This window comes from Colossoma macropomum, unplaced genomic scaffold, assembly GCF_904425465.1.
Source record: "Colossoma macropomum unplaced genomic scaffold, Colossoma_macropomum, whole genome shotgun sequence".
Taxonomy (NCBI): domain Eukaryota; kingdom Metazoa; phylum Chordata; class Actinopteri; order Characiformes; family Serrasalmidae; genus Colossoma; species Colossoma macropomum.
Window position 1 is genome coordinate 7,351,952 of NW_023494799.1, and position 16,848 is coordinate 7,368,799.

Below are 16,848 nucleotides of genomic sequence, written 5' to 3' on the forward strand. Positions count from 1 at the left end.
AATTTTCAAGAAACAACAGAAATCGCCAGACCATGGTTGCAAAGCACAGGTATGAGTAAGAGCTTATCTGCTGCTTTAATGATTAGAAATCATAAAGAAAAAGGAACGTATAGTCAGCAAACCCTTTACCCCAGAGATCCTATAGGTACTACAAGACCCATTCTCTGCCTGAACCTTGTAATCCAGTTGTGATAAGTTTATAAAAGTCACATTTGACTTATTCAATATACACAGCATATTAGTCTTATCTTAATCCAAGTGCCTCAACATGCTTTATATGGAGGGATTAAGCAAACTGCTGACCGTTCAGTGCTCTCCTGAAGACTTCTGCAGTGGCTTCTAGCCTTGAGCTTCAGTGAGTGCAAAAGCTCTAGTGCAGCACAATGAGGTCCTGTACCTTCAGCTCGGCTCAGCTATTGACTGCCATCTCTCTATTGTCTCTGATCAACCAGCCGTGGGCCACAGAACTCACTGAAGTTTGACTGATAAGACACAGAGTATCAGCGCTAACCTGTCTTATCACTCACAGAGACTCTGTCAGTCACAAGATGCTTGGTTACCTCAGCACAGAACGTTACTTGGACAAACGTGAACACAGACAAGCTTGTTTTTATACTACTGCATGTTGGGAAACGCAGTCGGCTTGGAAACACAGGAAAGGACACGTGGCTGCATAGACCCAAAGGCAATTTTAGATGTGGTGGGTGCAATCTTTGCTTTAATATGATCAGAAATGATTCGTTTTTCAGGTAAATCATTCAAACTTTATTAATTTGCTCATTAATACAGACTTGAATTAGCACAGACTTGAATGTGAATGGGGTTGTTTTTATTTTAGTTGTATGAAAAGGAGGTTTATAGATCATATGAACATAAAAATGCTACTGCGACCCAGAACCCTAACTATCCTATGGCCATGCAGGATAAGGCAGCTAAACATCCGAGCCCAAGAGTGATGGCCAATGAGGCTATTCCAAAGTCCATTAGAGGATGTAACAGATTAAGGCAATTACTTCAGAGGGAGACATTTTGGATTTATATTCTTAAAGCTATAGAGTATCCTGGCTTGAATGAGGACATTGATTTCACTCCTTTTCTTTGAACTCCCCCGTCCCCCTTCCCTTCAGAGTTGATTAGCCAACTCATGTTCGGGGTCCGAAATTTGCTTCTTTAGTTTGGCACTGGAGCTACAAGGCTAATGTAGCTAAGCAATGGGAGTTAATCTCTCAAAATCTTTTACAGCGACATAAACTATGTTTCCATCAACTTTCTACACAAATTGCAAGCAATTGCTGCTAAGCAGCTTGTTTCTTTCAGGTGACTTAACAGTAAAAAAGCTTCACAGAATGATGCAATTTCCTCAAAAAAGAAACTGGGGTCTGATAAGTTTTGTTTCATCAATAAAATGTTTGCATGTTTTTATCTCTAATTACGTTTCATCTTATTTCATTCCTCACAGCCCAGTGATGAATTATTGTTACTGTATTATTTTTCCCCCCTATCAGAGCCATTGTGAGGGATCATGTTTCTCTGTTTGAGCACTTTCCATTTAGAAAGGCTGCAGTTTTCATTTCCCCTTGTAACAGCTGAAAAGTGGCAGCAATCCTTTTAAAACACTTGTTTTCTCCTCATCTACATTAGAAAGATGACACCAGGCTGTTTGTGTTTTGTTGCAAGAGGCACATGAGGTAAATCTGCCACTACATTTAAGTACAAATGTGTTACAACATTTACATTTTCAGCATTTGGCAGACACTCTTACCCAAAGCGACTTACAATTTGATCATTTTTACAGAGGTAGAGGATACAGAGGCAAAGATAGTGTTGGGTGGACTCCTGCCAAAGACTTATTGATATACCACAGGGTGTTTGCCCAGACGGGGGATCGAACCCCAGTCTAGGGCCATAGTGGACAAAAGTTTTGCTGACGCTTTCTGACAATTTCTGTTGCCATGGCCTACATCAACAAAGCATTAAAGTATGAGTGTTAAAACATGAACGTAAAAAATCCTTTGGATGGATACATAGCTATGACTTTTATATTAGCCTTGTAGCTCCAGTGCTAAACTAAAAAAGCAATATTTTCACTCTCAAAAAACTCTCCAACTGTAACAAGTGTAAAGCTTTATTTCTATTTCATTTTTTTTTATTATTTATTTATTTATTATTTATCTTTGGAGTCATCAATCTTTGGAACAAACGTACCAGGATCTTGCAGACAGCCGGGAGATATTAAGCTAAAATGCATGGTCAGCACTGCGCCCTGCATACACTGCTCTAGACTAGTAAATGAGCCATGTGGAAATTTGGGAGAATTCATTGTCAAGAAACAACAGAATCACCAAAGCACAGATGCAAAGTCACAAGACACAAATGAGGGTGAGCTTATCTATTGCTTTAATGATCAGAAGTCACACAGATTTCGCCACATCCTGCACTTCCTGCCTTCTGATTAAATTTGGAGTTTGGCATAGGATCCGTTTTACTAGAGCCAAGACTGATGCATTTCTGTATTCTGCATCAGGTGTCTTATCACTTGTCAACCATCCTCATATTATTTCAAATGCTGTACCACGTGGCACCAGCCATACACACATGCGGCTCGTTATAAAGATATGTATTTACTAAGTTCAGGTTTATGTGTTACTACATCAGAACGGTTGGACCACACCAACTAGTTTTTACTTTAAGCCTAATACGTACAATATGATGTGATACTTAAGTACAATAAATAAGTAGCAAATTTTTGTATGTACTAGATTTGTGTCCATTTAAAGGAATATGCCTCTGTCATTTTTTTGCACTCATGTATTTTCTCCCATTCATTTTCTCTCTAGTACAGTCTTTTATGTGCATAATAAAGTCAGCTTTAGTAGCTGTTTGCCACAAATGACATAAAAAGAAAGCCTGCTAAAGGGGAACTGTTTAAAACTCCAAATCATTGAGGGATATCATTGTGGAAACATGACCAAGCCGTTACATCATTTATGTTGTGCCTTCAGTGTCACATTTAGGGGTGTAAGAACTGTAAAACCGTGTCAGTGATAACCCATCTCTGTTAACGCCTGTGAGCGGGTTTCAAATTTAGCAGTGCCAGTCGGAGCAGGTCGGGTCAGGTCTCCAAGTAGTGGGTTGGTTTCGAGCTTCAATTTCATGCCCGTGCACACCGCTATATATTCGATGAGTCTAATCTAGTTCTGTGCCCCGTTGCTCTCTCAGGTTTGTTGACGTTGGAGTGGAGGGGCGCTGACATCTCAGGGAGCCCTTTTAATTAGGCTCTCCTTTTTAGTTTTGCTGTAATAGCTAGGCCTGCTGGAGTCTCTGCTTGCAAGCTAACACTAGATTTTGCACTCAGTCACCCAAAACAGAACTAACTGTATGAGCTCTTTTGCTGAGCTGAACAACTGCCCATGCTCTCAGGTCTGCCTCCAAAGAGTGGCCCTGCTCATCTGCCCTCGGGACCAATTCGACCACCATGTTCGTTCACTTTTCTGCGGTGCACAAACCCCACCTGCATGCCCCACTCACCCTCTCCATGATACTGGTGACTGCAGGGACTCTAATTAAAACTACTGAATCCTAGACATTGTTTCCGTGCCTCACACTATAAAAGGGGTCAGCAACACGTGGCTCCGGAGCTACATGCGGCTTTTTTACTGCACTGTTGCAGCTCCAAAGCACAATTAGTTTTTAAGATAGTAATAATCCTCATTTGCAGTAAATAAAGCTCTGCTGATTGTTTTAACTGTTTTAACAATAAATGGTCCTTAACACTGGAGAAAAATTTAAGATGAACATCAATAATTTGCAGACGAATGGATTTGTCTGCATTTATAATCACTCCAGCTGGTTTTCTGATCTCTTTAATCTGCAACGAAAAACTGACAAACACTAAAAAGTCGAGGCTGAAGTCAGCTTCATGCTCACCAGCTTCTCATTTGAGTTTTCCCGTTGCACCTTAAATGGGGCAGCAGTTACATTCTGGTGGAACAGGAAAATTAGAACGAGAAGCTGGTGAATGAGTAAAAAATTGAGCACTGAGAGACATTCTGCAGAAAAGTATCCTGCTGGAGATGCGAGAAAAGCGGCTATAACTGAGCTAAAGCTTAAAGCAGAACAAAGTAAGTCTGTGTTTTCGTTTATATTTTTTAGCCTATACTAACACATTAGCACATACAGAGACGTATTTACAGCCAAGATGGCAAAACATTATTTCAATAAAATGGGCATAAAATGTTGTGGCTCCCAAGGTGGTTTGATTTTTTGTTGAAAGGACAAAATGGATCTTTTTAACATTTGGGTTGCCGACCCCCGGACTATTTTGAGTTCTTTATATTCATTCTAATGTGTCATCACAACAAGCTTCTAGCAGTAGTCATTAGTTTTCATGGATTTTATTCTCACTGATAGATTCCAACAGTAGTTACTAGTATTTGGTTAATCTAAATACTTCTGTCCAATCTAAAGCTCATTTCTTTTCTTATTTATATTGTATATCCATTATCAAAGCACTATATAAATACATATTGAACTGAACTGAGTTAAGGTCTATGCCACAGCATCTGTACTGCAACAGATACTATGCTGATTGATGTGAATTAAGTAAATCAATTAAATATTTCATAACTTGTGTTACAAGTGTCTTAACATGTATACTTAACTGTATACTAAACCTGACTGCTTTGGTGCAAAAAATGAAAGTCCTCACATAAAACAACATTTTTAATGCTCCTGCATCACTCTGTAGCAAAATAAACCCTCAAAATCACAACCTCTAGAATTCATAATTGATTTACAAAAAAGTGTGTGTGTGTGTGTGTGTGTGTGTGTGTGTGTGTGTGTGTGTGTAATGTAAGCCCCGCCCTCTCCCAGATGCCTAGTTTTGATCATCAACAGTGTAACGATAACACACAAGAGACCCCTGGAAGGGGCCAAGTGGTGTGTGAGCATTTTAAATTTCTGTACACTGCTTCAAACTCTATTACATATTTAAATCTTCACACCCTCACAACACACCAAAGGTAGATGAGTAGTTCTCCCTGCAATGATTGGAACTTGGAAACTTGGAAAAACAAGCAGATTTACAGGGAGCGCTGAGGACTGGGGCTGAGAGCTCCTCAAACGGAGAGCTGAGAGGTAGGATGTAGTAATAAATGCAGTCCTCAGGGCCAACATGTTGATTTCACCACCTGAACAGAGCAAGCGTGAGCATCACAGCAACAGCAGGTTGCTGGATGAGCATCAAAGCACAGACTCAGGACCAACAGCCTTGAACAAACCCAGTGGAGCGGCTCTAGAGGAAGCCAGTCCTTTAAAAAGGACTTTTAACTCATAGGGCAAGGTAGGGCGGCTTTAAAATGGACAGGCATGTAGGGATGAATGATCATACTGTGATCAAGGAAGATGGCTTTAAAATGGACAGGGATGCGTGAACATGCTGTGATCCCTGAGTACATCTTTACAGAGCACAATATGGATCTAAACATTTAAATCTTCTGAGGTTTGCCAACAGGCTGGTAATAGACACAATGCACCAGCAAAACAGCAGTGCCAAATGTTTACAAAATGCTGAAAAATTATAGTATTAGTACAAGGTAAGTAACTGCGTTGTCAGTCAATGCTTAATAATGCATTATCATTAACATTATCCCCTCGGAATTACAAGGTTCTATCTGCGTCCTGAGTAGTTTTGAGATTCTGCGCTTCAAAGATTTTACATTCCAAATAGCAAAACTTCTGTGTGGAACATGTTTCTTTCATACACAAAAATAAAAGACACCCTAAATTTATTCTAAATATACAATCTTGAAATCCTATCAAATGTATAAAAGAGTTTTTTGGAACAGGTCAAATGCAGACAGAATCTTCCAATCCTAAGAACTCACTTTTTGTTTGGAGTTATAAGATTTTATCTGGCAAAACATGAAAAGAAGCTATGATTTTAAAGGAACACAAACAATTTACTTGTGTCTAAATATATCAGAACATTAAATTTAATGCTTTCTATGACATTTTTATGATACTTGTTCGTATTATTAATTTATTTTTCCTGGCATATTTCAAATTTTATTTCATCTATTTCTTATTCAAAAAAGCACTGCAGATTTAGTATAAAGGTCAGTGCTAAATATTTTTTCCAGTGCAGAGGTCAGTTTTAGGTAAAAACCTAAAATTAGTTTCCTTTAGGTTAGACAGCAACCAACTAGTGTAATAAACTGTCCCAGCAAGTAAGTGTAGCAGGTCAGTCTAACAGTAGTGTGAGGTTTTGTTTTATATCAGAAAGGTGATGGATAAATGAATGAAATTAATGTTTATGTAGTGATTAAGACTGCATCGATTCAAATGTACACGATTTAATTACTTTAATTACTTTTTAAAGAACTGAAAGACGACAGGCAGATTCAGCAACATGTTTTCATTTTTCATTAAGTTTAAAAACTTCTCGCAGTCACTGAGCAGAGCAGTGACATGACAAAGAAGCAGAACCTGACTGGACCTCGTGTGTATTTGAAGTGCTGATTGGCTCGCAAAGAGTTCCTTATGGAACTACGTTAGAGTTTGACTTTGGAGTTAGAACCTTTTTGTTTTCTGAGTCTAAGCATTTGAAAAATTAAAACACAACACCTCACACAATCTTAAGTAGTTATGATCTTAAGTATTAATCTTAAGTATTATGTTGAATGTGTCAATTTTGAAGAAATGTCAGATAGAACCTTATAATTCCAAGGAGATGAGTTTGCGTATATCTAGTATTTTATGGCTACAAACATGGCCAACTGGCCTTTAACACTGAAACTATCCATTTTATTATACCTGCAATGCACACAGAAAAGCCTATAGTGATGTAATTTACTAGATTACAATAACATACCATCACACTGCCCACTCCTTCAGGCAGGTGCATTTATTTAAATCGAAAAAGAGCAATATGACATCAAATAAATACAAACTGGAGTAGAAATGAAGAGAGGAAGCAGCATCAAACCTTTTCTGTACCAAGTCCAAAGAGGGGGATACCTAACCTGGAGCATGGCTTGATGGGTAACACGATATGAAATTCCCAAGACAGTTGAGTTGTTTTCTTTAAGTAAGTCTATAAAGACGTGGGGGCTTTGGACGCTGCAGGTCCAAGTGTCAAAATAAATTGACAAAAACAAAACAGAAAGGCACTGACCTGTGGCCTGTTCGGGGTCCTCCTCCTCCTCCTGCATTACGCTGGGAGGTCTGTATGGTGGAGGGAGGCGCATCGGAGGAGGCGCAGTCCGCTGTCCTGTTTTCTACCACGCACACACACACACACACACACACACACACACACCAAAGGCAAAGACATTACTATCATGACAGACAGCACTGCAGAAAACTCCAGAGAGACAAGCAACAAACAAAGGAAGCAGAGAAAGCGAGAGAGAACAAACAAACAACAAAACACCTGTGATATTCTACACCACCGAGAGAAAAGACAGCTGTTGGAATTGCCAACATATATTAGTACTGAGAGCACTAAACACACCGCATACTGAAGAGCATGTCTTATGTGCGTACTGTAATTATTACCAGTCTGTTTTTGAAAGGCATATGAATAATGTGTACTGTAGAAAATAAGTCTTAATGCAAGACCATATAAGTTTGAGTGACACAGGAACATTCATTTACACATCTGCTTCACAAGGACAGGTTTATACCCTCAAACTCCTAACTTGCAGCAGAGAGAGATGGACAACAGAAAGAAAGAGATATGCTGTGGGATATGACAGTGAAGTGCACTGGGAGGGGGGTTATCAATCCCGCTGGACCACCAAAGGGCAGTGAGAGGACGCGCTGCTTTCTCTTAGAGAGGACTCAACCCTTACAGCAGCCTGCCATGGGGGATGAAGCACAACGGACGTGCTATGAACAAATAAGTCCACGCCAGGCTACAGAATGGGACATCCACATTGATTCATTTACCAAAGGCTCCACAGGATCTTACAAAACACACAGACAATAGATGGCAGAGCAACCAGGCACAAGAATCCCTCATCCCATAATTGTATCCACAATTATATAATAAAGAGGCTCAGAGGAACTATTAAACAGTGGTCCAGCTTCGAGAGTCCATTTATATATCCATTTATCCAACTACCGATGCTTTCCATCCATCCATCCATCCATCCATCCACGTGCCCAACTATCTACCCACCTACCCATCCAATTATCCATCCACCCATCTTTCTACCCAACCATCCATTTACCCATCTATGCATCCATCTACCTACCTATCCACAAACCCATCCATCCATCCATCCATCCATCCATCGTCATTTTGTCTACCCATCCATCCAAAAATGTATGCATCCTTCCATTCATCTGCCATCTATCTATTCATATACCCATCCAATTATCCATCTACCCAACCATCTATCCACTTACCCATCTACGCATCCATCTACCTACCTATCCACAAACCTATCCATCCATCCATCCAACCACTTGTCATTTTGTCTACCCATCCGTCCAAAAATGTATGTATCCATCCATTCATCTGCCCATCTATCTGTCATCTACCCATCTACCTACACATCTATCCATCCATAAATATATGCATTTATCCATTTATCTTCCCATCTGTCATCTATTCATCCATCCACTAATCCATCCGTGAATCTGTCTACACATCTATCCATCCACCCAATCGATACATTTATAAATCTATGCATCCATCCATTCATCTGCCCATGAATCTGTCCATCTACACCTCCATCCACCCTCCCATCCATCCATAAATCTATGCATCTATTCATTTAGCCACCCATCTATCCATCCACTTATTTAATCATCCATTCACTAATCCTTCTATCTATCCATCCAATCTATCCATCCATCCTTCTTCCCATCTATCCATTTATCTATCCATCCTTCCATCCCATCTACCCATCTGTCCACAAATTCATCTCACCAGAACAGAAAACAAGTCCAGCTGTAGCTTGTAGTCTATGTAACCCACAGGCTACTTGCTCACGCTAGCCACGCTAACACACATTCTCACACAAAGTGTTTTTGAAGGTCCACATGTCAACATCTTGTCATCTAAACAAAAACAGACCATTAATTTTATATTTATCAGGCGGCTGCACTGTTTAATCAAGGCTAATTGCTCCTGCATGGAGCTACAACTTCCAGCATTGGAAGCTTCTGGCTGATTTGTTAGCATTAATCAGCTACTGGCACTTCTTGCTAAGGAGTTGCTATGAAGTTACACAGGAGACATTGCAGCCCCTTCAAGACCTGCTCTGAGAGCTCCTCTTATGCTTTATTAATGGCTAATGAATGATGCATCAGTCAAAGGTGTGAACACACTAATGCCATAGAGCCCAGTGAAAAAGTCCAAACTGATACACATCTGCAAGCTTCTTTCCAGAGTCAAAGAACTCAGAGTTACATTTAATTTGACTTTCCTCTTCTGAACTGCTGGCTTCATATCTTTCTTCCCTGCGAAAGAGACTGAGATGCTCTTCGGAAGAGTGATGAAATGTTAATTAAATTTTCAGTGACTAATGAGGAGCCTCGCTCTGATTGTGCTGAATAATCTCATATCCTCAGGAGCTGAGTGGGATCCTAATGGCTGGAGGAGCAATTAGGACAATTATTGCTATTTCAAATTAATTGCAAGATAAAGCTGCTTTAATCAAAAATTTGGCCACTCTGGAGGACTGTCAGGGACATGATCTCCAGGGACATGGCACGATTTCTCTGGATGTGCGTGTTCTTTTTTCCTCCTTACTGCACTTCACTCCGTTGAGCTGTATTGATTTCCAGGCTACAGTTGGGACTCTGATGCACCAAAGTTTTTGACAAAGGAAGAGCATGTTTTGTCAAGTGAAACATGGAGAAGTGACAAGACACGATTTACTGTCTTCTTTTGTAGAACTCCTGATAGACAGACCGATACTCTATAGATCCCTGAGAAGAAATTTTGGTGGAAGACGGCAGGAGTTCTTTCATCGGCCACACTTGCACACGCGGAATCCCTTTCCCAAGTCCATATCTGAGGTTCTTCTTCTTCTCTAAACACTTTGTGTGCTTTATGATCTACAATTTATTAATGGGGAAGCTGTACACTGACTTGGGGAATCATATTACCCACACCAAAGTTGATGTATTTCAGAGGTGGGTAGAGCCTAAATCTATACTCAAGTAAAGTTATACTTAGTACTTGGGTAAAATAACGACTCAAGTAAAAGTACCTTCTCAAAAACAACTTAAGAAGAAATACAAATGTATGAAAAAAACTACTCAAGTACTGAGTAACTTATAGAACTGCAGTGGAACTTCTTACTAAACCCAGCATCTATCAGCATAAGAACTAAAGCTTGTTAAACTCTACTCCTCTCTTTTTGGGCTTCTTTAGGTCTAAAGTGAAATGTTAAAGACAAGTGTGACCAATCTCAAAGCAGTGCAGAAAACAATGAAATTAGGTACAAAAAAGGAATTAGTAACTAAATATGAATTACTAAAATGTAACGGAGTAAAAAGTACATCCCTTTCCTCGTAAGTATACTTGGGTATAAATATTACGGTTTGAAAATATTCAGGGCAGGAGAAATTCATCAATATTTTACTTAAGCATATGTATTTGAGTAAATCTAACTAGTTACTACTCACCTATGATGAACTTGGTAGCACAAAGAGCTCAGCCTGCACGGCAGCTTACAAAGTCCAGCTAAAACAAACACGCTTACCTAACCAACAACAATCCAGTGGAGCAATCTGACACATTAGAAACACTAAAAATGTAACGTGAACCAAAGGATCATTATGACTAGGCTATATGAAATAAAGGGAAAATAAGATAATTTTACATGAAGCAAAGGCTTTCCAGCCCTACTACTAAACACACTACATGATATTTTGCCAGACTAGCACACACTCCTCCATCGGCGTCTCGATTTGTTTCCACTTTCAGCTTATTAGAGCATTCAACATTTTAAACGTATAATTTCTGAAAACAAATGCTGGGTTTTATAGTGACTTGATCTAACGCTCTAGCCACAAGCTAACATGCTGGTCAGGATACAATGACACGATCAAAGATACTATCAAAAACTATCAATACAATTACTTTAATTCAACATTTCACACACTGTGCAGCCCTAAATCCAGTTAAACAGGACTAAGTATGCTCTCACGTAATTAATAAACATGCGGTTTGATAGTGTTCTTGAAATACTGACAATATCCACTATATGCTCAGAAAAGCGTATTGAGACGTAATTTATCACGATAACTATAAAATATCATATTGTCCAAGCCTATATAATACATCCCTATGCCTGATATATTATAAATTAAACAAAAAATGGTTTATAGACATTGTAATGGCAAGAACGAAAGCTTGAATGAAAGAAAGGACATACAGTGCCACTGATGTGAAGCTCTGCTTTTACGAAGCACCAAAAGATATTTGGATGCTTGTGAGGATTCTCCTGCCTGCTAAACATGAGTGAGTGAGTACCAAGCCTTAATCCTGCTTGTACTTACTGCAGCCTTAGATACAGTCAGTCATAACATACTGATTTCAGGACACCCCTGGCCTTGGTTTAGATCCTAATTAACCAATAGGTCTCATTTCGCTACTACTGGGAGGCACAAATCAATTACTGCACCAGTTACTCAGGGAGTTCCCCACGGCTCTCCTTTTGGTCCCCTGCTATTTATTATCCTTACTTTGCCCCTTGGAAACATTTGTTCCCAGGGCCCTAATTTTCTTTGCTATGCTGATCCGTAGAATCAATCGTTCAATCGTTCAATCACCATCCACGCTGTTGTCCTGTATTCAGGTGTTAACAGCATTGGATGAGATGGAGAAGTCTGCACTTCTCCATCTTCGCAGTATTGCTAGACCTTGCCCTATACTTACCTTTAAAGATCCTGAGATCCTGAGATCCTGGTGCATGCTTTCATCACATCTGACTACTGCATCTCTCTGTTCTATGGGTTACCTTCTAAAACGCTTTGTTCTCTTAGTACCCACTAAGAAATCTGCCCCCATCCTTCATCAGTTACACTGGCTTCCACTCTGTTGTTCTAGTCAGTCCTAGATTCAGGCTTTATTATGGGTGGCAGGTCTTTTAGTGTTGCTGCCCCCACCCTGTGGAACTCCTTACCTTCATCTATTCTTTCTTTTACCTCTCTTTCCATCTTCAAAGTTAAGCTATTAATTTTTCAGAATGCTTTCACTCCCTTTAATTCATCTTTCTTTACCTTAAATTGTAAAGCGACCTTGGGTATGTGAAAGGCACTATATAAGTCTAAATTATTATTATTGATCCAGGCCCATGCGGTGCTTTAAATACTACTAGAATTACAATAATAGTAGTTAGAACATAGTGGAGTTCAGCAGTTAGCTAAGACCGTTCTCCTGCTCACCACTGCATTCTCGGTACCAGTACCGAACAACCCATGGCATAGTGCGAGTCCATGACCCAGTGTTTGGGAAACTCTAATTTAGTGCATCATCAAGGCTCATTTTGGCTCAAGAGAGCAGGAGAGAGAAGGAGAGAGAGAGAAAGGGAGAGAGAGTAGGAGAGAGAGAGAGAATACATGCTGCTTACCTGCATGCCTTTCCTCTTGGCCTTGTGCTGTCGTATACTGGAGGCTGTGACTGAAACAGGCTGCAGCGCATGCACGCACACACACACACACACACACACACACACACACACACACACACACACACAGACACACACACACACAGTGAGTCTCCAATACATCCTTATAGATAACAAAGCAGCACAAATCAGTGCAGCAGATCTGCTCCTGTGCTAAGCAAGGTGACCATAACCAATTATCTCCCCCACAGAAGGACATCAATCACATACACACTGCGCAAGCCCACACAGCTACCACGATGGACATCAGAGAGGTGCTTAAGGAGGCTTAGAGCTGGATAGTGAGACAGAATGAAATACATGAATGACCATGATGCATGGGCAGATACTGAAGATGCAGTGAGAGTTTTAGTTAATGGAAAACATAACTAGCTGCATTTACAGGCAGCCTGAAAATCCGTTAATAGTCCGACTAACAGCTTAATTGGAATAGAATACGTCCATGAATACACTTCAATCGGGATAGACTAGTCTGATTGACGCCATTCGGAATACAATTTCTATCCAATTGAACGAGGTGGGTAAACCTGTAAATAATCCATTAAATAGAGGAATAATAGTCGTGTAAACGCCTGTATCTGATTACATTCCCAATCGGAAAGTTTGAGTACGTTCTGCGCATGTTCGTCGCAGGGTCAGGGTCCATTAGACTGTTGAGTAGCGTGAGCATATAAACACCTCAGTCTTGATCTATAATTGGAATGTATTCAATCGGATTGGGAAAAATCTTTGCATGTAAACACAGCTACTGTTACTACTTTCAATAGAGAGGGCAGCATCCTTGCCACAGGCTGTCCGCAGGACCCCTTATAAAAAGCTATCAGCTATAGCTATTAACTTTTAATGAGTAAATAGGTGGTTGTTTATGCTGCGTTTATATTACAGTAAAGCGTTTTTTGCTTCACCTCTGTTTGGCTGAGAGATAGGCGGAAGTCCTGAAGAAGGCAGAGAAGGCGAGTGTAGAGTGAAGTCGGCAAAGAGAGGTTGAAAATCTCTGTTATTTCTGCAACTGAATGTTTTGCCAGCCAGGAGCTGATCAGATTATTAAATTATGGTGCGGTGCATTTCATCATGTCGCAAACATAGTTAAACTAAATGCTGAAATCGGTGTTACGGAGATGGAGAAGTTAGCAGGAGATAACTAATCCCATTACAGTTGATGCCTCAGAAACACTGTTTTCTGTGACACTCCTGTTTAATAGTGCCACAAAATAACACAAAGGTCTTTCTTTAAAATCAGTTCAGTTCAAATACCGAGCTGCCTTTTGCAGCAACTCATCAGAGCCCTGTTTCACTCGCATCATCATAAACGGGGGCAGTGATCTGTGACTAGGACCTCGCAGAGGCAGAAGGATATGAAGGGGTAGTTAAAGTAGGTAATTTATAGAAGCGGTGGTGAGTATTACCCGAGGAGTGGAAGAAAGGCTCTGCACGACAAACTCCACTGGGCTGGAAGCTGCTTTGATGGCCTGCACTGCCTCCTCATGGCTGGCGTTTTGCAGGTCCACTCCTGACACCTGCAGAAGAGAGAGAAATCCAATTACATCAACAAACAAGGAAATGTTGTACCAAAATCTCTTATCGCAGAAACGGTTACTTTATAGGATAAGAGGAAAAAACATTCCTTCTCCTATATCCTAGAATTTTCTTGTATTTCATCTCTTTTCTTGAGGTCCATTTCTAATATTTGTGTGGTTTTGTGTGCTAAAAACTTACAATTCGTTTTTACACGACCATTTTCCAACCTCTCTTTATTCCTTAGAATTACAGAATTAAACAGGGTGATTCTGTTATCTTTTAGACTGATATAAGCAAAAGAGCCTTGTTCTGATTGGCTGTCCAGTAATGTGCCTCATTCAAAAAGCAGACTGAAACGTCTCCTTATAACTTCAGTGTGAATTTGGGGGAGTGGGGGCTGGGGTAAACTGCTGCTGGCTGAATGGGTAGATATGTGTAAATGAAGTTGTTCTCATGACATCAGAAAAACAGTGAATTCAAAATGGTCTGTTTTTGCAGCTTAGTTTCTATATATGGCCTACATGAACTAAGAGCAGTGGCATGTTAAACTCCTATATTAAAACAAATAGGGAAATTTGGTTTATCATGATATAGGCCCTATAATGTACAGTAATGTAACAAGATTTTATATTTTAGCCATAAAAGCTACCTCTTTTATTGGCTAATTCATTATGAAATGCTCACACCATGTAAAGCTGGCGATATTTTGATATGACCATGACAACATATTTTTGTGCCATCAATATGATAACTGGTCATTGTATTATATCTAGACCAGCGGTGGCAAACTCAACCCCTAAACAGGCCATATTAAAAAATCTCAGCTGTGTTTTCATTTGATTTTTACTCAACATTTTGCCATGACCCGAACGGGCCACTGTTTATTCAAAATAAATATAAAAATAAATTGTTTTAGGTAGTTTTTAAAAACTGCCTATTTGTTTGAAGTAGACATCTTTTCTTTTTGTGTAACCACTGGCCAATTAATGCTGGGGACTGTAGTGCATGTCAGGGTGAAACGGGCTACTAAGAATAGAAATTTAAAATCATTTCGCGGGCCGAACAAGACTGTGTCACGGGCCTAACTTGGCCTGCGGGCCTTGTGTTTGACAAATGGTATCTAGAATGTCTAACTGTAGTCCTCGAGGGCTTCAGTCCTGCACAGTGGTGATTTGCCTGCTTATATACAATAACTAAACCTGGTAACTACCTGCTGAGTTAAATTAGCTGTGTTTGAACAGGGAGATCACTAACCTGTGCAAAACTAAGGCCCTCCTAGAGGAGCTGGACTCCTCTATGTTGTACCAAGAACTGAGTCTCCAGGGACACAGACCAGCAGATGGTGTTGTGTACGTGTGTTTATGTGTGTGTGTGTTTATGCTTTCCCCACCTGTAAGATCTTGTCTCCAGTCTTGAACGCACGTGTGCGTCCTGCAGGACTGTCTGGCAGCACCTGTTTGATGAAGATGCCCTTCAACTCTTCTCCGTTCTTCAGGCGCTTTATAACTGTCCGGCCTCCGACGATACTGATCCCCAGAGACTCCCCCGGCTCCAGCCACACCTCCACCCTACACAGCACACACACATACACGTACACAATCAAACACAGTTCATATTACAGAGACAAATCCAACTGGCCTGCTTATGCTCTACATTCCTTCTCATTTGAGGAGCATGTTGCTGGGCTGGACACTGACATTTAGGGTGTGTTATTAAGCCAAATTATCATCATCATTATAATTATTATTATAATTATTATTATTATTATTATTATTATTATTAATTTAATTATTCAGAAATTAAGATGTAAACAAAAGTTGTCATTTGAAATCAGTTACTCTTAAGAAACTTACCCAGTCAGAATGTCAGACTGCCATTTAAAATCAGAATATGTTGCCTGGTTAAACAGTGGTGGTGATAGAAACCAGACAGTTAAGAGTTACCTCACAGAAAAGTATTACATGAAATGGTTACAAAAACGCAGAAGCCACACATTATTTTACATTAGTTTTACAATAAGGTTTTGGCCTAAAATGTATTTTTAATATGAACGCAGAGAGGGATTCATGCAGGGTGTTTTCAGGCAAAATAGCCTTTTTTTTTCTTTGGAATTACCACTTTTTACCATTATCAACATTAAATATGAAAACTCAGGAAACACTGGTCATTTTTGAGAATAAATAAAATGGCTCAATGTGCGTTATAGACACCATCACCCGTTGTTCCTATCATCATTACTGTAAAGAAACCCAATAATAAGCTTCAATAAGCTTCTCTGGAACACACTATTTCACATCAAACTACTCTGAATGACTTTGTTTACATCTCATTAATTGAGTTATGCATTAAAACAGTAGAATTCTCCCTTAATTACAATGATAAACTAAGCAGAAAATTCACCCCATTCAAGTGTTTTTATGTTGATAGTTAGCTAAGTTAACACTGCAGCCTACACCATCAGCTCAGGTAGCACAGCTGAAGTTAATCTAAAGGCATTTAGACAACATTCTCTCCAATATACTGACCATACTGCATAGACTAGACTACATGATGAAAAACTACACTCTGTCTATCCTAACAGCAAGACGTTTTGCACACAAACAAAACAAATTTAAAATGACAATTTTGCTATTTTGAAAAAAGCAGAGTAGCATGCTGCAGTTTCTCATTAGGCTGAATG

At 39.7% G+C, this 16,848-nt stretch overlaps 1 protein-coding gene across 8 annotated transcripts in view; it reads right to left on the reverse strand.

The window, feature by feature from the left end:
- Window positions 1–16,848, reverse strand: part of patj (PATJ crumbs cell polarity complex component) — a 195,877-nt gene that overhangs the window by 113,808 nt on the left and 65,221 nt on the right. For all 8 annotated transcript variants that reach the window (XM_036585852.1, XM_036585854.1, XM_036585853.1 and 5 more), the window contains exons 25-28: window positions 15,559–15,736; window positions 14,057–14,167; window positions 12,594–12,653; window positions 7,175–7,277 (exon numbers count right to left, since the gene is read on the reverse strand). In XM_036585852.1, the coding sequence (XP_036441745.1) occupies window positions 7,175–7,277; window positions 12,594–12,653; window positions 14,057–14,167; window positions 15,559–15,736 (452 nt within the window). The remainder of the gene's footprint in view (window positions 1–7,174; window positions 7,278–12,593; window positions 12,654–14,056; window positions 14,168–15,558; window positions 15,737–16,848) is intronic.